The sequence below is a fragment of the Carcharhinus amblyrhynchos genome, chromosome 3, assembly GCF_965287045.1.
Source record: "Carcharhinus amblyrhynchos chromosome 3, sCarAmb.v2.hapA, whole genome shotgun sequence".
NCBI lineage: Eukaryota > Metazoa > Chordata > Chondrichthyes > Carcharhiniformes > Carcharhinidae > Carcharhinus > Carcharhinus amblyrhynchos.
The window spans coordinates 17768013-17792305 of NC_137326.1; the positions used below are offsets into that span (position 1 = coordinate 17768013).

A 24293-nucleotide genomic window follows, 5' to 3' on the forward strand; every position below is an offset into this window, starting at 1 on the left:
AGCTATTGCCCTGATTCTGAAAACTCCAGTCTTTCCTAGTGAGGCTCTTCTCCACAGGATACAGTCCAACTGAATTTGCCATTTCAGAGGGACTGAAAATTTTCTACCAGAATAGTTTCATAAATATATAGCATCCTGAATGTTGAATCACAGGAGAAGAAATAGGAACAAATATTATGATCCTGGAAATCATAGTACATAATTATGATCAATTTTTTTTACCATTACATGGCATCCACCATTCTCTTCCAGGCATGGGTTAATAGCAGTGCACTTCTTGCCATCACCAGCATAGCCTCTCCTGCATGCACAACGACTCTGTTCCCACAGGAATAAATAAAATGATAGTTGTCAAAATATTGCACTTTTCTGGTGTCACTAAAATGTTAAGGGGTTTACGTTTGAGCAAAAGCTGGGTTTGCAGTATTTGATGCTCTAACCTAACCTCATAATCAAGCTATTTTACAATGCAAGTGGTCCATAGAATGCTTTGGCAAAAGTTAGCTGCTTGAATTCCTGAATCATGTGCAGGGCTGTTCCCTCAAGTAGTATGCTCATATACATAAAGGAGGCGATTCTCCCAAAAAAATTCTGGGGGCAATTCTCCCGGCCCATTGTATTGATTTTTTATCGCAGTGGGCCGGGAGATTTAAGCAGCGCCTGATCTGTGTAATTCATACTGGGCGCATATCCCAGTGCCTGATTTCCAGCACTGTCTGCTTCACGCCAGAATCTGATGCAGAGCTGCATTAAATGTGCAGGGAGCAATTTGAATGTAATTTAACTGGCATTAGTGAGCCCAGGACTGAAGTTTCCGGGCTGGCTAGCCTTCCCCTTGCCGGGAGTATTTCACAGTAAGAAGTCTCACAATATCAGATTAAAGTCCAATGGGTTTATTTGGTGGCAAAAGCCACTAGCTTTCGGGCCTCTGACCCTTCGTCAGGTGAGTGGAGAGTTCTGATCACAAAAAATCCCCTGTTTGTGATCAGAATCTCCATTCACCAGACGAAGAGTCAGAGCCCCGAAAGCTAGTGGCTTTTGCTACCAAATAAATCTGTTGGACTTTAATCTGGTGTTGTGAGACTTCTTACTTTGTTTACCCCAGCCCAACGCCAGTACCTCCGCATCAGGAGTATTTCACTCCAGCGAGGTTTACAGTAGCTCCCCTCTTACAACAAAAATAAACGTCAGATAAACCAGTTAGAGGTACCTGTGCAGGCCCAATGTACTGACAGTCAGCATTCTCGTCACAACCTCCTCGCGTGCTCAATAAGCATTCATTTATTTCAACACAGACTTTCCCATCTCCAGTCCATCCAGTGTTGCATTGGCAGGTTACATTCCCAGGAGCTAGCAGAAAACATTCTGCCTACAATAAAAAGACAGGTATGTAAAGAATAACATGCCACTATCTACAGTAGCTTTGCAAAACCCTCTTCATACTCACGCAGGACTTTCATTTCAAATGTCAGTTGGAATCTCCATGCGTCTCTTGGCCTCCCTACTGTTGCAAATAGCTGTCATTGTTAGTTTTAATCCGGAATCGTTTATTCACTTTACAATAGAATGTCAAACAGAATGGTATCAAATAGCCCAGGATCTAATGGCAATAACAACGTCCAAAGTGTGCACGCAGCAGGCCAACTTAATTATGACATTCGCACTTCGCACCTCATGCCAAGCTAAATATTGTTCAAAGAATAGCTTAAAAAGGAAATCCTAACTTGGCATTCTGATGCTGTGAATGAAAATGGAATCACATGTTCCAATTATTCAGAACAAATGAGTAATGCAAGAAAATATTTTCACATTATGAAATAATTAAGTAATCTGATGCTGGACAGTTGCTCACATGTGCAAATCCTAGCAGGATTGAGAGTCATGCCATCATTTACACTCTTGACCATGGTTGAGGTAGGACACAAGGAGCTCCAAGAACTTACATGTAAAGCATGAAGTATTTGCATATTGGTATTTCACAATTTAAGGAACCTTGTTCTTAGTTACTACTCTTGTTTTCTGCTTTTTGCTTACTCTGGTTCTCCTGCATTAGCTCTTTCCAAGTCTATGCAGGTAATATTCTGACGCCACTAGGAAGCACTTTTGAATGGTTGATGACCTATATGCATTGTTTAGATTCTTTGTGGGAAAATATCTATTCTCCATTTGACTCCTCACCACGGTGACATGGCTAAAGATACAAACGCAGCATACAGGACCACAACTTGTTCCCAGTCCACAACAGCGCCACGTGTTTGTTTTTTTTTTGCACACCAACTCACTCACACATTCACAGGCTCACTCACTCACTAACACAGACTCACTCACTCACTGATTCACACAGCCTCATTGGGCTCAATTTTACCATCACGTTGTAGCCATTTTCAGGCACGAAAGCTTGGTAAAATCGGTCGTGAGGCGAGTAGCGCGATCTGCGCCCGCCTCCGCACCAGTTCCCCCTTTACCAAAATGGCCATGATCAGGACCACGCCCGGAATGAGTGCGATAGCTATTTACATGCATTTGCATACATTTAAATTGACTTAACGGGCTGCATGCCCAACCTTACTGGCTCTTCTCCCTTTATCACCACGTTTGTCCATCCAGATTTGGCGCAAAACAGATGTGCTCCACAAAAATTCAATTCGGGCGCTCGGCACTTACCTCCTCATGCCTGACTGCTCTCTGCTTCAGATAGGTGGGGAAGGGAAAGGGTCATCTGCTGCCACTCTGCCAGTGACCAGTGAGGGGGAAAGGGGGTTCACTCCCACTCTGCCTGAGATTGGTTGGGGGGGGTGGATCTGCTGCCATTCTGCCTGAGATCAGTGACAGGGAAAGGGAGATCTGCTGCTACTCTGCCTGCGGTCAGTGAGGGGGAAGGATGAGAGGGGTTGCAATCAGTCTGGGTGGCGGGTGGGTGGGGGGATAAGAGCGTCAGTATTGTTCTGAGGGTCGGGCAATGTCTATGAGAGCCAGAGGGAGGCATTATCTGGTCTGGGAGTGATGTGGCAGGGAAACTGCATTCTATCAATTTTTCTTCTGTGCACATGCAGTCGGAGGCGCCCATCAGAGCTGCATGATTTTGGGCACATTAAGCCCCACCCATAGGCTTATGCAGTGCGATTCGAAATAACTGGTATTTTTTCAGGCACAGAGTATATTGGGGCACCTGAGAACAGGTCTAAAAGTCAGATCTGAAAGACTCCCAGATTCAAGTCCACCCAGCACTTAGGATCAAAATGATAGAGCCCACTCATTCATACAGACTCACTCATTCACCACTCAGGTCCAGGAAATTTGGATATCTTACTAAGGGAATTTTCAGGATGCTGTAAAGGGATGCACTTCCTCACTCTGCAGTGTCTGGGACATCAGTTGCCCCAGGTGGGTGCTATTGCTACAACAATGCTGTTCACTTGGTCTTGTCAAACTGTTTTGTCATCTTGACCAAGGTGCTCCAATAAGGGCAGTGCCTGTTCAAAAGGAAGAGACAGAGGGTGGCCAGAGGCAGAGAGAGCCGTACTGTGGAAACAAAACAGAAATACTCATTCTCTTGCTGCTCTCCAATCAGAAACAGTTTCTCTGCTGAATTTGCTACTGATAGGCTCACTAGTTAGCCTATTGCAGCAAACATAGCAGAGCAGCAGCATATGATTGGAGGAGCAACTCCTTGCAGGATCTTTAATTGAATATATCTGTGGTGTTAATATTGGCTCCAGGGGCCAGATACAGAGGCTCTGGAGGCCATATAATCACTCCCAGGCCATAGTATGGACAATCCTGCTATACAGTCCTCTGACAATAGACAATAGAAATGGTAGCTTTGCTCACATTCTCATCGCATCCTCCTCGGTCAGGCTTTTTACAAAGATCTTCTAGTCGACAGGAAATCCCATCACCCTCATATCCATTCTTACATACACATCTGGGGAAAGCATGAAAACATTAAAATGAGATATTATTTCAAATAAATACTGGTTGATCACCAAATTGTTGATTCTAAACTAATCTAGTAGCTGGAGATCAACATTAAGGCCAAATTAGTCTGCATTTCTGGACTGGAATCTCTCTGGACATAAATATGAATCACACCATAGGGACAATAATTGACTTTGCCCTTTCTCTTGTCACAATTCCACCTAGTGCCTTAAAATGTACCCTTACTGAATTAATCCTATAATATTTAGCTAGTCTTTTACTTTAAGGCCACTAACCATTGCTCATAAATCCCCTGTGGAGTTAACCATAAGAATGCATTCTGTGATTAATTAGAAACTTATTGCAAGAGGCTTTGGATTTTTCTCTAAACTGGAAGCAGTTTGCTTTCTTCCCTTAGATTATCAAAACAGTCAGGAATGACGTTTTTTCATTCCTTCATGGGATGTGGCTGTCACATTTGATACCCATCCTTAATGCACTCATGAGAAGGTGGTAGCGAGCCCCCTTCTTGAACCTCAGCAGTCCATCTGATACAGGAAAGGAAAACAAGTTCCAGGATATTGACTCAGGAACAATGAAGGAAAGGCAATATAATTCCAAGTCAGGATGGTGTGTGGTTTGAAGGGGAACTTGCAGCTGGCGGTATTCCCATGAATCTGCTGCCCTTGTCCATCTAGCTGATAGAAGTTTCAGGTTTGGAAGATGCTGTTTAAGGAGCTGTGGTGAGTTACAACAGTGCATTTTGTATTAAGTACACAATACTGCCACTGTGCACCTATCATTGGTAGAGGGAATGAATGTTTAAAGTGGTGGATGGGGAGCTGATCAGATGGATTGCTTTGCCCCAGATGGTGTCACGTTTCTTGAGTGTTGTTGTTGCAGCACTCATCTAGGCAAGTGGAGGATATTCCATCACACTACAGACTTGTGCCTTGTTGATGGTGGACAGGCTTTGGGGAGTCAGGAGATAAGCTGCTCTCCACAGAATTCCCAGCCTCTGACCTACTCTTGTAGCCACAGTGTAAGGCTTGTCCAGTTCAGTTTCTGGTCAATGATTGCCTCATCTCCCCACACACCTCGCACCCCAACTTCACCCAGGATGATAATTAGATTTAGATACTAAAAATTCAGATGGGTCTGAGCATAAGCATGGCAGGCTCCTGAACAGTATGGGTGGTACAGTGGTTAGCACTGCTGCCTCACAGCGCCAGGCACCAAGCTCGATTCCCAGCTTGAGTCTGTGCAGAGTCTGCACATTCTCCCCATGTCTGCATGGGTTTCCTCCACACAGTCCAAAGACTTATGGGTTAGGTGCAATGGCCATGCTAAATTCTCCCTAAGTGTACCTGAACAGGCACCAGAGTGTGACGACTAGGTGATTTTCACAGTAACTTCTTGCAGTGTTAATGTAAGCCTCCCACAGTCCAAAGACTTCAGGGTTAGGTGCAATGGCCATGCTAAATTCTCCCTAAGTGTACCTGAACAGGCACCAGAGTGTGGCGACTAGGTGATTTTCACAGTAACTTCTTGCAGTGTTAATGTAAGCCTACTTGTGACACTAATGAATAAACTTAAAACTCAACCTTATACCCGGGGAAATTTGTCCTGACATATATTGACACAGAATCAAACAAGCAACATTACTGTACCACATTATCTGGTCATGACCTCACAGTTGGGACAATGCTGTGCACAAAATGGCTGCCACCTTCCCTGCCTAACAACTGACTACATTTCCAAAATAGTGATTTTGGCCACAAAGTGCTTTGCCACGTCTCAAAGTTGTGAAATATTCTAGACAACTACATTTTGTTAATGGCTAAAAAATATTAAAGGGGTCATTGTTACTTTGAAGTTTGCCTCTTGTTGTCCTTACCTGGCAGTGCCATTGTCATTTTCACACACAGCAAACGCATGACAGTACTGGGATAAACCACTCAGGCCGCAAGGCTCGGTCTTCTTATCACAGAATGTACCTGTGAAACCCACTTCGCATGTACCAGGTTGACAAATCCCTGCATTTTCAGGTCTGTTATCACAAATCCCATGCAAACAAGGACAATCTGGAAAAGAGATTCACATCAACACCATGGATATAAATGCAGCTGCAACTTCCCACTCACTCACTTTTACTTTCTGCACAAAATAAATGTATGTTGTTAGCAAGATAGTAATATAATTCTTCAGAAAGAGCATATTGCCTGACTGAAAGAGACAACTGCTCAAACAACAGACTATGCGATCACATGTATGGAAGTGAGTAGTTACACAATCACGGTTTCATTATTGGTTTGAAAGCTTGCACTGGAGTGTACCTGGAGGCTTGTGTCTGGAGCAGTGGCAGCTCCGTCATCTGTCCAGTGGTCTATTCAGACCTGCTTAGCAAAAAGGGTTGTTTCATGTGAGACTAATGGATCTGCATTACATATGCGTCCCAAACATTTGAGCCTTAGATATTAAGTACAATTTTTAACAATAACCAGGATTGGAAAGATAGTGGCTGGAATTTTTGGAAGTGGCTATCAATGCAGGCGGCAATGGAAACTATAACATGTTTTACGCCATTGCAAAACCAGGTCGCGATTGCGTGCATCAGCCACATTTCCCATGGCAACATGTCAGGAACATCGAAAAATAAAATGTATAAACAACAGTAGACCATTCGACCCTTTGAGCTTGCTCCACCATTCATTATGATCATGGCTGATCATCAAAATCAATATCTTGATCCTGCTTTCCCTTCCATATCCATTGATCTCGTTAGCACGAAGAGTTATATCTAATTTCTTCTTGGAATCAGACAATTGTTTTGGCCTCAATGGCTTTCTATGGCAGTGAATTCCTCAGATTCACCACTCTCTGGGAGAAGAAATTTTGCCTCACCTCACCTCATAAAAGGTTTACCCCTGGTTCTGGACTACTCCACCATCAGGAACATTCTTTCTGAATCCACCCTGTCTAACCCCATTAGAATTTTATAACTTCCAATGAGATCCCCCTTACTCTTTTCACTCACTGGTATCCCATATGCACCTTATCCATCTTATCTACCTGTCCAGAAAGGATAATAGGACTAGGGGGCACGGCCTCAAGATAAAGAGGGGGCGGTTTAGAACGGAGTTGAGGAGGAACTTCTTCACTCAAAGGGTGGTGAATCTCTGGAATTCTCTGCCCGTTGAAGTGGTGGAGGCTACCTCGCTAAATATTTTTAAGACGCGGGTTGATGGGTTTTTGATAAGAGAGGGGATTAAGGGTTATGGGGAGAGGGCGGGAATGTGGAACTGAGCCATGACAGATCAGCCATGATCTTATTGAATGGCGGGGCAGGCTCGAAGGGCTAGATGGCCTACTCCTGCTCCTATTTCTTATGTTCTTATGTTCTTATGTCCTGCTGCCTTCAGGGATCTTTGGACATGCACTCCATGTCTTCCAGTCCTCTGTACTCCCTGGAGTCCTACAATTCATTGTGTATTCTTTGCCTTATTAGATCTTCCAAAATGCATTAACTTACACTTTTCAGAGTTAAATTCCATTTGCCACTGTTCTGTCCACTTGACTAGCTCATCTACGTGGTCCTGTACTCTACGGCTTTCCTCTTCAATATTTACCACAACACCAATTTTGGTGCCATCTGCGAACTTACTGACCATATCCCCCACATTCACATCTAAATCATTTACGTGCACTACAAACTACAAGGGTCCCAGCACCAATCCCTGTGGTACAGCACCCGATACAGGCTTCCAGTGACAAAAACAATCTTCCACCATTACTCTCTGTCTCCTACCACTATGCCAATCTTAGATACAATTTATCAAATTGCCCTGGATCCCATGGGTTACCACCTTCTTGCTCAGTCTCTGTCTCCTACCACTAAGCCAATTTTAGATACAATTTATCAAATTGCCCTGGATCTCATGGGTTACCACTTTCTTGCTCAGTCCTCCATGTGGTACCTTGTCAAAAGCCTTATTGAAGTCCATGTAGACTACATAAGCTGCAATGCCCTCATCTACATACCTCGTCACCTCCTCAAAAAATTCCATCAAATTTGTTAGACATGATCTCCCCTTGACAAAGCCGTGCTGACTATCTTTGATTAATCCTTGCCTTTCCCAGTGGAGATTAATTTCGTCCCTCAGAATTTTTTCCAATAATTTTCCTGCCAACTGGAATTAGATCCCACTGAGCTGTGTCCCTTTGTGCTGGTGGACAGTGCAGGTGAGTGTTTTGGCCAATCATCTGCTGTGGTATCCTCTTGCTCTTCATCCGAGGTGGTATCGGAGCTGGAGCTGAGGGCCTGCATGTGTGGATTGTCAGTGGAGCCATTGATGGGATGAGGATGAAGCTCCAGAGAAGTGAGGTCAGATGGAGACATGAAGGTTAGACAATGAGTGGTAATGTCTCTTGAGCTGGCAGTGAGTGGGATCAATGATTTGATTTAATTTATTATTGTCACATGTATTCATATACAGTGAAAAGTATTGTTTCTTGTGTACTATACAGACAAAGCATACCGTACATAGTGCAGGAAAGGGGAAGGTGCAGAATGTATTAAGACATTGTTAAAGAGGTTAAAAGTTTTAGAAAAGAGTTTTAAAAGCATAGAACAGAAGTAAAAGATAGAATTAGAAAGTGTGCTGGGCACAGCCCACAAGGAGTCACCACACTTTGTCGCCATCTTGGAAATTGTGAATGACGCCTGGAGTAAGGAAGAAGTGAGCTGATAGCAGGCAAATTAGATACTGCCCCCCCCCAGCGATCCGGATGTGACTAGGTGTGTAAATGAGGGCAGTGCAGGTTATGTAGTCTATGTGGACTTCAATAAGGCTTTTGACAAGGGGGACATGGGGGACTGAGCAAGAAGGTGATAACCCATGGGATCCAGGGCAATTTGACAAATTGTATCTAAAATTGGCTTTTGAGTGTGTGAGTTGAGACTGATGAAATGATTGATTTACTCCGTCAGCATGAATCAGATCATTCACCCTTTTCCTGCACCGGTGGCTGACCTCTTCGGTGCTTCATTAACACTGGCCATCATTGCTACTGCCTTCAAGCTGGAATGGTTACCTTGTCAGACCTCCTGCAGTCAGAGCGGGGTTAGAGGACATGGCAGCAGGCCTCGAGTACGCCTAACAGATGCTCCTGTGAAGCATCATGGAAGTTGGGGGTTGGTATCTTCTTGGGCTTCATGGACCATGCCTTCAGTGGGGCAGTCCAAGGTTGCCGACATTGAGAAGGCTGTGCGCAACTGCACTTTAAATATGACGCCAGGAGTAAGGAAGAAGTGAGCTGATAGCAGGCAAATTATATACCGTCCCCCCAGCAATCCAATGTGTTTCCTGTGTGTGCATAATTAATATGGCAAGGAGCAGGCAATACAGTGTGAAAACCCACCATTACAGCCAGTGGATAGAACATATTTTTCACACCTGCTCTCATAAGCGGGAAATGGGGGAAAATCCAGTCTGAAAGAATTCTTTCCGCAATGGAATATATTCTGTGGTGGTTGCACACAGGCAGTTCTGTAAAACAACTATAGCAAACTGAAATTGCCAACAAAATTTGTGAACTTGTAAAGCTCTGTTTTTTGCTTGTTTAGATCACATTATTTTGCTTTTAACATGTTTATTAGCACACTCATCTTGGAACTGGATTTTATCCTGGAATAAAAAGCATTTTATTGATTTTTACTGGCACGAGATCTGTGTTAGGTGAGAGTTTGGGTTATTTTCCAAGTACTGAACATGTTACCAATGGAGAGGATCACCCATTACCAGCACATATGGGGAAATGGGAGGCAACACAGCCATTCTGTGAACATGCCTCCTTCTAATTTACAACGTTCACTGGGATGAAATGCTGATCTTCGACTAGCTTATTTAAAATAAGTACATAAGAACATAAGAAATAGGAGCAGGAGTAGGCCATCTAGCCCTTCGAGCCTGCCCCGCCATTCAATAAGATCATAGCTGATCTGAAGTGGACCAGTTCCACTTTCCCGCTTTCTCCCCATAACCCTTAATTCCCTTGTCTATGATTTAAATATATTCAGCGAGGTAGCCTCCACCACTTCAACGGGCAGAGAATTCCAGAGATTCACCACCCTTTGAGTGAAGAAGTTCCTCCTCAACTCCGATCTAAACTGTCCCCCACCCCCTTATCTTGAGGCTGTGCCCTCTAGTCCTGCTATCCTTTCTGAGCAGGGAGAATCTCTCTACCTCTACCCTATCCATCCCCTTCATTATTTTATATGTCTCTATAAGATCCCCCCTCTGACTTCTAAACTCCAACGAGTACAGACCCAGTCTATTCAGTCTCTCTTCATAGTCCAACCCCCTCATCTCCGGCATCAGCCCAGTGAACCTTCTCTGCACTCCCTCCAAGGCCAATATATCCTTCCGCAAGTGCGGCAACCAAAACTGCACACAGTACTCCAGCTGCGGCCTCACCAGTACCCTGTACAGTTGCAGCAAGACCTCCCTGCTTTTATATTCAATCCCCCTCGCTATAAAGGCCAGCATTCCATTCACCTTCTTGATCACCTGCTGCACCTGCAGACTGGGTTTTTGCGATTTGTGCACAAGGACCCCCAGGTCCCTCTGCACCATAGCATGCTGCAGCTTCTCGCCTTTTAAATAATAATCCCTCCTACTATTATTTCTACCAAAGTGGATTACCTCACATTTGCTAACATTATACTCCATCTGCCAGGTCCTCGCCCACTTGCTCAGCCTACCCAGATCTCTCTGCAGACTTTCCACACCCTCCACACAATTTGCTTTTCAACTGATCTTCGTGTTATCAGCAAATTTTGTTACCATACACTCAGCCCCCTCCTCCAGATCATCTATATAAATGGTAAACAGTTGAGGCCCCAGCACCGATCCCTGCGACACTCTACTAGTCACCAACTGCCAACCAGAATAGCACCCATTGATTCCAACTCTCTGCTTCCTATTAGACAACCAACCCTCTATCCATGCTAACACCTTACCCCCAACTCCGTGCACCCTAACCTTTTGCAGCAACCTTTTGTGAGGCACCTTATCAAACACCTTTTGGAAATCGAAAAACACCACATCCACCGGTTCCCCTCTGTCTACCACACTAGTCACATCCTCATAGAAATCCAATAAATTCGTTAAACACGACTTCCCCTTAACGAATCCGTGCTGCGTCTGCTCGATCAGACCATTCTTTTCTAGGTGCCTCGCTATTTCTTCTTTGATGACGGATTCTAGCATTTTTCCAACTACAGATGTTAAGTTAAGTCAGGGGCAATCGTAACAACCTAGCCATCTGGAAGTTGGTAATGATTGCACAGTGGCATAGTGGTTAGCACTGCTGCCTCCAAATGCCAGGGACCCAGGTTCAATTCCTGCCTTGGGTCACTATCTGTGTGGAGTTTGCATGTTCTCCCCGTGTTTGCGTGGATTTCCTCCAGGTGCTCTGGTTTCCTCCCACAGTCCAAAGATATGCAGATTAGGTGGATTGGCTATGCCAAATTGACCCTGGTGTCAGGGGGCTGAGCTGGGGTAAATATGTAGGGTTACTGAAATAGGGCCTGGATGGGATTGTGGTCGGTGCAGACTCAATGGGCCGAATGGCCTCCTTATGTACTGCAGGATTCTATGATTTTACGATTGGGTGTAATGCTGATTTGAGAGTAATTGCAGCCACTGCAGACTAATATTAAGTGGGGAAAATCAATCTTCTGATTTCTGACCTGATGGCTTAAATTAAAGTGACCCAACTGACATCTATCTGTATCTAAAATTAACCAGTTGGTATCTATCCCGATCAATTCATCTGTAGCGTTAGTTGTTAAAAGTCATGCACCATTGGTGACATTAAGAGAAATTCTCCAAGCTAATAAATGATAATACAAGAAACAACTTTTGTGACAGGTATCATTAGGATCCCAACAGTGCAGAAGGAGGCCATTCAGCCCATTGAGCCTGCACCAACAATCCCACCCAGGCCCCATCCCTGTAACCCCCATATATTTACCCTGCTAATCTCGCTGACACTAAGGGGTAATTTAGCATGGCCAGTCTAACCCACACATCTTTGGCATGTGGGAGGAAACTGGAGCACTCAGAGGAAACCCACGCAGACACGGGGAGAATGTGCAAACCCCACACAGACAGTCACCTGAGTCCGGAATTGAACACAGGTTCCCGGCACTCTGAGGCAGCTGTGCTAACCACTGTGCCACCATGCCGCAGTTCATATTTTCTCTTTATCTGCAAACCCACACTGACATCTTTTGTGAAGTTTGTAATTCACTGACCTTGGCTGCAGTTTTCACCATGTTTGTTGTGACCAGAGCAAATGTGACAAGCAATTCCTTTAAAGTTTGAATAACATTTGCATGAACCATCTCCTTCTATTCCATCAGTGCACTGCGAGGAATAAAATTAGTCAGTTATTATTGTTAAACTTCCAAAGGATTTTTTTTTTAAATGAACTCCTTCATGCCTTACATTCCGAGCAGCTTTAACGTAACTGAGAATTTGAAATATTATCTATCTATTTATCTGGATAAAAAAGGAAAGAATGCGCACTTATATCGTGCCTTTCATAAATGTCATCACAGCCAATGAATTACAATTCAAATGGCCATTGTGGTTATCAAAGTAAACAAGGCACCCAATGTGTGCACAGAATGAGTAACCAAGGAATTAATGTTGGTAAGGGAACTCTCAGATCTCTGTCACTACTATCACCACAACAATATCTTGCAATTAATATGTGCCTTTTATCACAGTAAAATTCTGTAAGATCCTTCATAGGAGGAGACTCTGAACCAAAGGAAGATGATTAGAAAGTGAAACCCAAAAGTTTGAAAACAGGGTTGGCCTGAAGGAAGGTAGGGGGAGGCTTTGAAGTGTTTGGGAAGTGAACTACAGAAACTGGGGCAATGAGTCTGAAGACCAGGCCACCAATGGTAGACTAAAAGGAGAAAATGATAAACAGGAAGCTGGAATCACGGAAACACAGGAGGATGTGGAGGTTGTACGGCTGGAGGAAATCTGACAGAAAATGATTGATGGGTGGGAGTTTATGGCCTTGCTCATCCTGAAATTGCAAAATCCTGCCCAAGGTCAACAAATCTTTTCACGGTCTGCCCCTCACCTGTTCCGATTCCTGTGGTAAAATTACAGCTAATTGGTAAAATGATCCAGGGATAAGAATTCAGGGCAGGATTTTCCACCCAACCCACCACAGGTTTCACAGCAGCAGAAATGACCTGCCATTGGCTGCCAGCAGGATCCTTTAGTCCTGCCGGTTCCACTGGGGTATCCCATTAAATGCAGCCCTTGTCACTGCGGAATTCAGCCCTTTAACTTTGAGGCAGGAAGCCAATGTGGGTCCAGTGGGCCTAGTATGCTGACAAGGCCTGAGGATCGATTTCAGTCAATCAAGTATCTTACTTTGGGTAGCATTGGTCACTGAGTGTTACACACGCTTGTGGATCCAGAATAATTTCCATTCCGAAGTGCCTAAAGTCTAATACTGCAGCAGATTTAGTATAGGTCAACAGTATATTATTTCCTCATAGATATTTTGCCATTTTCTACTGACATTAATTTGAAGAATGAAATATGGTGAATTTTCCAGCAACTTACTTGTCCATGTCCATAACATGGGTTTTTGAAACCACCAAAGCAAGGTCTACAGTCTGGACCGAAGAACCCCTTGCAGCATCCTGGTTTCTACATCGAAACAGAAATATCAGGTTTTCAGCACATTTTAAAAGATCATGGAGATTCTCTTGCTGACAACAAGGCTTATTGTAAATTGAATATTCATGTACATTATTTTGAAAATTAAGGCTACTTTCCCCATCCCAACAGAACCATATTGGGATGGGGTTTTAACTGTGCATCCGGAGGAAAGTTGGGGGTGAAATGGGATGGGAGCTCACAGCCTTTCCACTTGCTAATTTCCCTGGGAGGTCTTGCTTGATTTTAATGGCCAGACCTCAGATTGCCCTATTGGCCATCTGCTTGTCTATAGTAGGCAGAGAGCGATAGCTAGCAAGGTAAAAATAGCGGGGTCCAGAGGCCACCTGCCACATCTTGGTGGGGAGTGGGGGATAGAGGGAGGAATTGGGGCCATTTTGTGGGTGTAAAGGAGGAACATGAGAGCAGTCACCCATTTCCTTCTGGAGTCTGGCCGAGTTCCTCCTGGCCTCACTTAAGAAACATCTTTGTCTTACCTTAGAGTCATAGAATCCCTAGAGTGAAGGAGGCCATTTGGGCCATCGAGTCTGTACTGACTCAAACAAAGCATTTTACCCAGGTCCTAGCACAGAACTCCATGTATTTACCACACTAATACCCCTAACCATCTTTGGACACAAAGGAGCAATTTAGCATGGCCAGTCAACCTAACCCACAAATGTTTGGAGGGTGGGAGGAAACTAGAGCACCAACCACAATCCCACCCAGGCCCTATCCCCATAACCCCATGCATTTATCCAAGCTAGTCCTCCTAACACTAAGGGGCAATTTAGCATGGCCAATGCAACTAATGTGCACATGTTTTGGACTGTGGGACATGCAGAAAACCCACACAGATACAGGGAGAACGTGCAAACTCCACACAGACAGTCACTAAATGCCAGAATTAAACCTGGATCCCTGGCCCGATAAGGTGGCAGTACTAACCACTGTGCCTCAGTGCTGCCCTCATTCCCTGTTAGGTTTTGCTGAATGACTACCTCTAAGTAGGGTGCAATCATCTTCCTATGGAGATTACATGAACTTAATTAGGACATATTAATGAGGCTTCTGCCAAGGTGAACTAGACAGCTAAAGAAGGGCAAAGATAAGATGGCAATGAGACAAAATTGCCTAAGAACACTGTGTTCCTATCCTGCTTCCATCAGTAGGATGGGTTAAAAGATCCCCAATTTTTCAACTGTTCTCTGCTCTTTCCAATCTCCATTTTACCCAACAAGATCATCAACTTGCTTCTAGCCTTCAAGCAACGAAATTGCGAGATAAGAAACACATGTATTTTTCTACGCAAGTCCTTCAACTGTCTCCTGCAGTACTTAGCTGAGATGGGAATCGCCATGTGGGAATTACGGTTATGGTCCAATATCCTATCTGTCAGTACCTGTGCTAACATCCTAAACTAATTTATAGAAATTTCCTCCGTCATGACCTCATGAATATATGGCCTGATTTCCTGTATTCACTATTTTGAGTGAAAGTGTAAACATAGTTCTAAAAAGAATACATTTAGTTTTTGGTGATAGCTTAAAACAGGCAATATCATGAAAATAAGAATTGGGTGAGGAATTTAACAGCTGCTTGATCTGTTATTGTGCATTTTGCATTATTGCCAGAAGTTAAAAATACCTCCAATGTGTTTATGACTGATATTTCCTGACTGTTCCATCAGTGATTTGCAATCAGAGGAAAGAACAACATCCAGTGAAGTAAAAAGTAAGCATTTTCAAGCATATATAGAACTTTGTGTCCAGTCACTACACCTGCCCCTTACAGTGTATATCACATAAAAGATGCCAGTGATGTTATTCTAAAATTGCCAATATAATGCACCCTAAATCCATTGGAACCAATGACTTAAGGAAGGTCAGGATGGTGGCCTTACAAAGGGAGCGCAAGAGGTTAGTTGTTAGATTCCAGGTGGATATTTTAAGATATTTTGTGTTACATCAGGCAAGGAAAAGTACATCAGACACATCATTGCATATCTAGACAGACGTTGAAGGGTTGGCTCTAGATTTCTATGCCATTCCGATCTGTTACAAGGCAGAACAAAGCCCTACACGGGATGAATTCATCTAAACTAAAACTCCCCATTGAGCAATGGGGGATTAGTTAAACACAAGATGGAGGTGGTAAGTATGAGGTGTATGGAGAAATGTATGTTTGAAAATACAGGACAGTATTCAAGGAGAAAGATAGTGACAGAAGTGGAGACAAGGAAGCCAGGTCTTATCTAAAGTGCCCAGTTGTATCCATGTTTATGTGTGGAGAGACCTGTGAACTTCAGCCCAGATATTTTTGTGAATGGACAATGCCTCAAGTGTCATTCCGCCTCCATTGGCAGCCCATCAAAAGCAGCCAGTATTATAAAGGGCAAGGAATGCACAAGTTTACACTTTACTGATGAAGAATAATGCTGCAAAACCTTCCAAAATACAGAATTCCCAGTAAGACAACTAATGCAGAGGGAAAAGTACAACAACGTTTACCAGAAGATGCAAAAAGAAATCTGCATAGAACACCAATATCTACCTACCTTTGAGAGGCTTTCTTGAATAGGACAGACCCCAAGATCCCTGAAGCACCCATTTCAACTGGACAAGCAATAGGCTGTAGGCAGTCCCTCACCACCAGTTCAAAGTTCGGGCGAGGGGTCTAATGTAAATAAATATACAATTAAAGTGAGGGACGTGCATGCTGGAAGCACGGCCTCATCTTTTGCCCAGAAATTGCCTGTTAAGTCATTGGGCGCACAACAATTTGGGTATGTACAGGCTGGGACTTAATTTTCCAACCCTCTCCCTTTCTTCCTTCCCCAGAAGCACTGCCTGCAAGGCTCCTCACCCTTTGTGGCCTGTTGGTACATTTACTTTGGAACATTTTACTACAAATGACTGTTGAGACAGAAACATGATCACTTAGGAAGAAAGCGAAAAAATATTTGGAAAGGAGGAGCATAAAGAATATGAATAAAGATCAAGGAAATGGGATTAGAATGGGCAGGTCCTGATGGACAGCTAGCATTGGAACAATCATGAAGAGTCTAATCGCCCCCTTCCGTGCTAGAAATTCTACAATTTGTTAATCTTTATAGAAATGAAACAGCTGTTGATAATTCAAAGCAGCCCGCTCTTTGCTTCTGACCCAGCTCTGACTGGTCACAAACTGAAAGGAAATCATATGTTCTACAATAACAGCACTATCATTTTATACTATACTCCACCTGCCAATAAAAACACTGCAATGACCGGACATCAATATCCCAATGAGCAGCGCCTCATCATTATTATTTCAAAACTCATTTATTTTTCTCCAATCTCCAACAAATTCAAAATGGCACACGTTCTTTAATCAGCACAATATCCTGAGGTTATCATTTAACAACGTTTTTGCACATTAATAATATTTGGTTTGTTGCATTGTAAAATACTGTTGAAATGTTGGTACTGTTCTAAATCCCCAAATGACGCAATTTATCAAGGCACAAGGTCAGATGAATAATGTGCAGCTCATAAATCATTAATTCATTGCAGTAGACATGACGCAATGCAAGATACTTACAACAACGGTCTGGTTACAATGTCTAGCACAGCCAGAGTTCCTACTATAGATAACATCATCAATTGATACATCGTACGCACAATTTTGTATATACGTTTCCTGCAGATACAAAAGTTTTGCTGTGAATGAAGTTGCTATACAAATCATGCACTTCTCATAACAACACTTGAAAATTAGACACACAAATTCACTCAACATTGAAAATTAGTTATGTTCATTGGTTTCAGAAATTTTGTAAATATTATAATCCATTTGTTAGAGTTAAGCATGCTCTTGATAAAATATGCACTTTATTGTAGTTTTCAAAGTATATTTTCTACAACATCTAATCGGTTGAAGTTGCAGTTTGTGCTTTGAGCATATTAATATGAAATTGTTCTGTCAGGGATTAATCTGATTATTATTACACCTTTGTTAATCAGTCAACAAAAGAGTTCCACATGAATATATTTCATGACTTGGAACGATTTCACCACATATGGACATAATAAGGGAAAAAAGTTTGAAGGTTCACGTGCAAAGAATGGAAGAGTTAATAATTGTGCGATACTGTCTCTTGCTGGGAATTGTGGCCATTTTGTTTTTCTTTTGGGAACTGATACTAATCTTTTTCTTTCATCTTAGATTTCTTCATGTAACATAGCAATAAATATTACTCAAGATAAAAATGGATATTATGAATTTATTTGCAAGTGTCTTTGTTCAGAACCAGGCAAACCGTGACAAGCTGAGTACTTATTTTTTAGTTCTTGGGATATGAGCATTGCTGGCCAGGCCATTATTTATTGCACTTTTTCCATGCTCTTGAGAAGGTGGTGGTGAGCCACTTCTTTGAACTACAATGGGGCATACCACAATGCTTTCCGGATCATTTTTCAGGATTTGGAGGCTGCTACAGTGAACGAAGAGTGATATAGTTCCATGTTGTGATGGCCAATCAGAGGCCAGCAGCTCTTGTGCTCAGCAGCATCGCTGGGAAGGCCAAGGCTGCTCCCAGAAAAGCAGGCACTCGAGTCCTAGGATCAAGGATCAAGCGGCAGCGGGATGTGACCCATACGCAGTCATTAATTGGCCGCTGAAGGGCTTCAATTGATGGCAGAGCCGAGGTTCGACCATGAGTCTTCCCTCCCTCAACTTAATTTTGGCAGAGTTGGGAAAGCAGTGAGGTTCCAGTACACCACCACTGCATCTAAGCAAACACCCTTCCTACCTCCCAGCTCACCAGCAAGAGCGCAAGGTGCGGCTGTTCACTCTTTTTTTCTCTCCACAGAACCTCTCAGCATTTCCAGCATTTTCTGCTTTTATAACACAAACTGTAGAGGTGACAGGAGAACATTGCAGTCAACCTTTCAAACAAGTATGTTGATTTGGTCTTCTCAGTGTGAACTATACTACCACTTAACATCCAATTTACTGCTGGCTGCATTGCTCTGTTATTAAATAAAAGCAAATTACTGTGGATGCTTGAATATGAAACCAAAAGTTAAAGTAAAAGTTTATTTATTAATCACATGTAGGCTTACATTAACACTGAACAAAGAACAAAGAGAATTACAGCACAGAAAGAGGCCCTTCAGCCCTCTAAGCCTGCACTGACCATGCTGCCTGGCTGAACTAAAATCCCCTATCCTTCTGAGGACAATATCTCTCCATTCCCATCCTAGTTATGTATTTGTCAAGACACCCCTTAAAAGTCACTATTGCATCGGCTTCCACTACCTCCCCCGGCAGCGAGTTCCAAGCACCCCAACACCCTCTGTGTAAAAAATTTGCTTTGTACATCAACTTTAAACCTTGCCCCTTGCACCTTAAATCTATGCCCCCTAGTAATTGACTCTTCCACTCTGTCTATGCCCCTCATAATCTTGTAGACTTCTATCAGGTCGTCTCTCAATCTCCGTCGTTCCAGTGAGAACAAAGCAAATTTCTCCAACTTATCCTTGTTGCATAACAAGCAACATCCTGCTAAATCTTTTCTATACTCTCGGCAAAGCCTCCATATCCTTCTGGTAGTGTGGCAACCAGAATTTAACACTATATTCCAAGGGCAGCCTAACTAAGGTTCTATAAAGCAGCATTATGACTTGCCAATTTTTAAACTCAATGCCCCAGCCAGTGAAGCAAGCATGTCATATGCCTTCTTGACTACCTTTTCCACCTGCATTGCCACTTTCAGTGACCTGTGTACCTATCAATACTCTTAAGGGCTCTGTCATTTACTGTATATTTCCTATCTGTATTAGACCTTCCAAAATCAATTACCTCACATTTGTCCAGATTAAACTCCATCTGCCATTTCTCCGCCCAAGTCTCCAACTGATCTATATCCTGCTGTATCCTCTGATGGTCCTCATCGTTATCCACAAATCCACCAACCTTTGTATCATCAGTAAACTTACTAATCAAACCAGTTACATTTTCCTCCAAGTCATTTATATATATTACAAACAGCAAAGGTCCCAGCACTGATCCCTGAGGAACACCACTTATCCCTAGTTGGACTTTCTACATACTGTTTCAAGAAGCCCTCCTGGATGCTCCTAGCATTCAGAAATGCACCCTTCCACTGCTACTCCCTGTCTTCTATGGCTAAGATGTGGGTATGCCGGCGTTGGACTGGCGTAAACACAGTAAAAAGTCTGACAACACCAGGTTTTAGTCCAACCGATTTATTTGATAATAGACTCACAAGCTTTCGGGTTAGTCCCTTCGTCAGGTGAATGGAGAGTTCTGGCCTCAGACGGAACATATAAAGCACAGACAGTTTAGAGATTACTGATTAGAATGCAAATCCTTACACCTAAACTGCTGTTCAAGACCTGTTCATGTCCCGCCAGGCAAGACTGTTCACTTCCTGTTGGCGAACACTTTTTGGTCACGGGCATTCAGCCTCTGACCTTCGGGTAAGCATTCTCCAAGGCGGCCTTCACGACACACGACAGCGCAGAGTCGCTGAACAGAGACTGATAGCCAAGTTCTGCACACATGAGGACGGTCTCAACAGGGATCTTGGGTTCATGTCGCACTATCTGTAACCCCCGTGACTTGCCTGGGTTTGCAAAACCTCACTTACTGTACTGTCTGGAGACAATACACATCTCTGTAACCTGTGATCAGTGCTCCTTCCACTCACATTGTCAGCCACTTCAGGTCTTGAACAGCAGGTTAGGTGTAAGGATTCGCATTCTAATCAGTAATCTCTAAACTGTCTGTGCTTTATGTGCTCTGTCTGAGGCCAGAACTCTCCATTCACCTGACGAAGGGACTAACCCGAAAGCTTGTGAGTCTATTATCAAATAAATCAGTTGGACTAAAACCTGGTGTTGTCAGACTTTTTCTATGGCTAAGCCAGTTCTGTATCCACCTTACCAGCTCACCTCTGATCCCGTGCAACTTCACCTTCTGCACCAGTCTGCCATGAGGGACCTCATCAAAGGGCCTTACTAAAGTCCATGTAGACAACATCCACAGCCCTACCCTTATCAATCACCTTTGTCACTTACTCAAAAAACTCAATCAAATTAGTGAGACATGGCTTCCCCTTCACAAAACCATGTTGCCTCTCACTAATAGGTCCACTTATTTCCAAGTGGGAGTAAATCCTGTCTCAAAGAATCCTCTCCAATAATTTCCCTACCACTGATGCAAGGTTCACCAGCCTGTAACTACCTGGATTATTCTTGCTACCCTTTTTAAACACAGGAATAACATTGGCTATTCTCCAATCCTCTGAAACCTCCCCTGTAAGAAGTTTCATAACACCAGGTTAAAGTCTAACAGGTTTATTTGTAGCAAGAGCCACTAGCTTTCAGTAACAGGGGACTCACCTGACGAAGGGTCAGGGGTCCGAAAGCTAGTGGCTTTTGCTACCAAATAAACCTGTTGGACTTTAACTTGGTGTTGAGAGACTTCTTACTGTGTTTACCCCAGTCCAACGCCAGCATCTCCACATCATCACCTCCCCTGTAGCCAGTGAGGATACAAAGATTTCTCTCAAGGCCCCAGCAATTTCCTCCCTTGCCTCGCTCAGTATTCTGGGGTATATTCCATCAGACTCTGGAAACTTGTCTACCTTAGTATTTCTCAAAAACCCCAATACCTCCTCCTTTTTGATCTCAACATAACTCAAAGCATCTACTCACCCTTTCACAGACTCATCATCTGTCTGGTGAACACTAACACAAGTACGCATTTAATATCTCACCCTTTTCCTATGGATCCACGCACAGATTCCATTCCCTGCCCTTGAGTGGGCCAACCCTTTTCCTGGTTACCCTCTTGCTTTTTATGTACGTATAAAAAGCCCTGGGATGCTCCTTAATTTTGCTGGTCAATGACTTTTCATGACCCCTTTTAGCCCTCCTTACTCCTTGCTTAAGTTTCTTTCTACTATCTTTGTATTCCACACTTGCTTTGTGTGTTCCCTTCTTTTTCCTCTTTAACTAGGCTCACAATATCTCTCGTTATCCAAGGTTCCCAAAACTTGCCATATTTATCCTGCATCCCTACAGGAATAAGCTGGTCCTGAATCCCGATCAATTTACACTTGAAAACCTCCCACATGCCAGATGTTGATTTGCCCTCAAACATCTGCTCCCAATCTACATTCTTCAGTTCCTGCCTAATATTGTTGTAATTAGCCTTCACCCAATTTAGCACCTTAACTTGAGGACTACATTTATCTTTATTCATCAGTGCCTTAAAGCTTACTGAGTTGTTCCCAAACTGCTCCCCTACTGAAATGTCCACCACCTGGCCAGGCTCATTTCCCAATACTAGGTCCAGTATGGCCCCTTCCCTAGTTGGACTTTCTACATACTGTTTCAAGAAGCCCTCCTGGATGCTCCTTACCAACTCTGCCCCATCCATGTCCCTAGCACTAAGTGAGTCCCAATCAATATAAGGGAAGTTAAAATTTCCCACCACAACGATCATGTCACTTTTACACCGTGCCAAAATCTGCTTACATATCTGTTCCTCTATCTTCTGCTGGCTGTTGGGTTGCCGATAGTAAACCCCCAACATTGTGACTACACCCTTCCTATTCCTGAGCTCCACCCATACAGCTCGCTGCATGAGCCCTCCGAGGTGTCCTCCTGCAGTACAGTTGTGGTACAGCAATGAAGATACTGTGAAAATCCCCGAGTCACCACACTCACGTGCCTGTTTGGGTACACTAAGGGAGAATTTAGCATGCCCAATTCACCTAATCTGCACATCTTTGGACAGTGGGAGGAGACCAGAGCACCAGGAGGAGATCCACACAGAGAATGTGCAAACTCCACACAGATAGTGACCCAAGCCGGGAATCAAACATGGGTCCCTGGCACTGTGAGGCAGCAGTGCTAACCACTGTGCCACCGTGCCGTTAGCTTTGACAAAGGGTCATCTGGACTCAAAACGTCAGCTCTTTTCTCTCCTTACAGATGCTGCCAGGCCTGCTGAGATTTTCCAGCATTTTCTCTTTTGATCTGATATTAGTTGTCTTTTAGATGTGATGTTAATCACGCTGTTAATTACAAATCTCAAAGTTAATTAATTCAGGTAATTAGCATATTGTTACAAGATGCCATTCTCATTAGAAAATGGAAATTGTCTTTTGGAATAAACGATAACACTGTAAATTTCAGACTGGTGAGCAAGATAAGCCCTGCAACACAAGCCCACCTGTGAATATCTAACAAGTATTCATTAAGTACTCTAACCGGACTGTTTGTGAGATTCAGAATTTACGTTCAATTAAATGTCAGCTATTAAATGTCAAATTTCATTGTCATGGAGATTGGTGCAACTCAGGGAAGTTCTCTGGTTTCAACTTATCTGCGTAGTTGCTGAGAGAGTTAGTTGTAGTTTAAACCTTGTGTGGTTTGAAACTCACTGAAATAATTTGCAGTACAAAGAGCATTAATTTTAACCATATCTACCAGATTAATGTGAATATGAGAAATATGGTGTGACCAAGCATGCTTACTTGAGGGCCACCCTCATTCGTTGTAATAACGCTGACTTGGTTCTACTCTAAGAAAATCATATACTCAAGATTTGCGGCTCACTAGCTGCAGTGCATCATTTTAGCGTAGCAGTGGAACTTTGATGATATACGCTACCAAGTGCCATTGTTCCGGGCAACTAGAAAATCACTACACTGGGTTCATGACATTGAGATTGTTACTATTCAATCAATTTGGTCTGAGTCCAAACCAGACAAGTGCATGTTGTGACTTACATAGAGCAACATTTATTCAAAAGGTCGCCCATCTGGATTTGTCTTTTTGACACCAGAAGCATTGGTCAGAATTTGATTGCTGACCTGTACTGTTACCTCCTCTCATTGGTCTCAGGGTGGAAAGGAAAACGATTAGTCAAAGTTCCCAATCCCGATCATTATCGAGTAAGTCAGCATTTTCAGGAAAGAAGAAAAAAACTGGCCAAACAAATGAACCATAATTAGCAGAATATTTTAAAGCATACTTACTCAAGACTGTCTCAAGGCAAGATACGCAGGGCCATGGGAAAAGAGCAGAGGAGTGGGAATACTTGGTTAGTCCTTTCAAAAACCATTACATGTCTGGTGGGCCAAATGACCTCCTTTTATGTTGTATGTTTCTATGATTTCAAGCCCTAAACAATACCATATTATAGCAAATAATTCATCGTTTATATGTTTTAGTTTAGCTTTTGCTTTTATTTGAATTGGACTGTTAACTGTAGAAAATAGGATGGACACAATTAAGACAAGGTTGGAGAATTTTACACTTAAAGGTTTGGGGTCATGTTGCGACAAAAGTTAACACCCAAAAACGTGAAATCATAATTCAGCACATGGACTTACTTGGCTAAAGAGCTGGTGAGGTGATATGTGCAATGTTCATAATAAGGACAGTCCAGAGAGATGGTTTTCTTTTAGGAGGTAGAGCTAAATTACTTTAAAAGCATTCAGTGAACTGTGAAAGGCTGTAAAAAACAATCATGTGATCAAATCAAAGGAAAAATTTTAAGTTGTGAATTAACCTAAAGGTTGGTTTGAGGACAGCCCAG

The 24293-nt window shown here is 43.1% G+C and overlaps 1 protein-coding gene across 2 annotated transcripts in view; it reads right to left on the minus strand.

The window, feature by feature from the left end:
• Positions 1-24293, minus strand: part of stab1 (stabilin 1) — a 217287-nt gene that overhangs the window by 116775 nt on the left and 76219 nt on the right. For both annotated transcript variants that reach the window (XM_080181778.1, XM_080181779.1), the window contains 7 exons: positions 17256-17354; positions 13578-13664; positions 12239-12350; positions 5816-6002; positions 3832-3925; positions 1211-1369; positions 223-318 (listed from right to left, as the gene is read on the minus strand). In XM_080181778.1, the coding sequence (XP_080037904.1) occupies positions 223-318; positions 1211-1369; positions 3832-3925; positions 5816-6002; positions 12239-12350; positions 13578-13664; positions 17256-17354 (834 nt within the window). The remainder of the gene's footprint in view (positions 1-222; positions 319-1210; positions 1370-3831; positions 3926-5815; positions 6003-12238; positions 12351-13577; positions 13665-17255; positions 17355-24293) is intronic.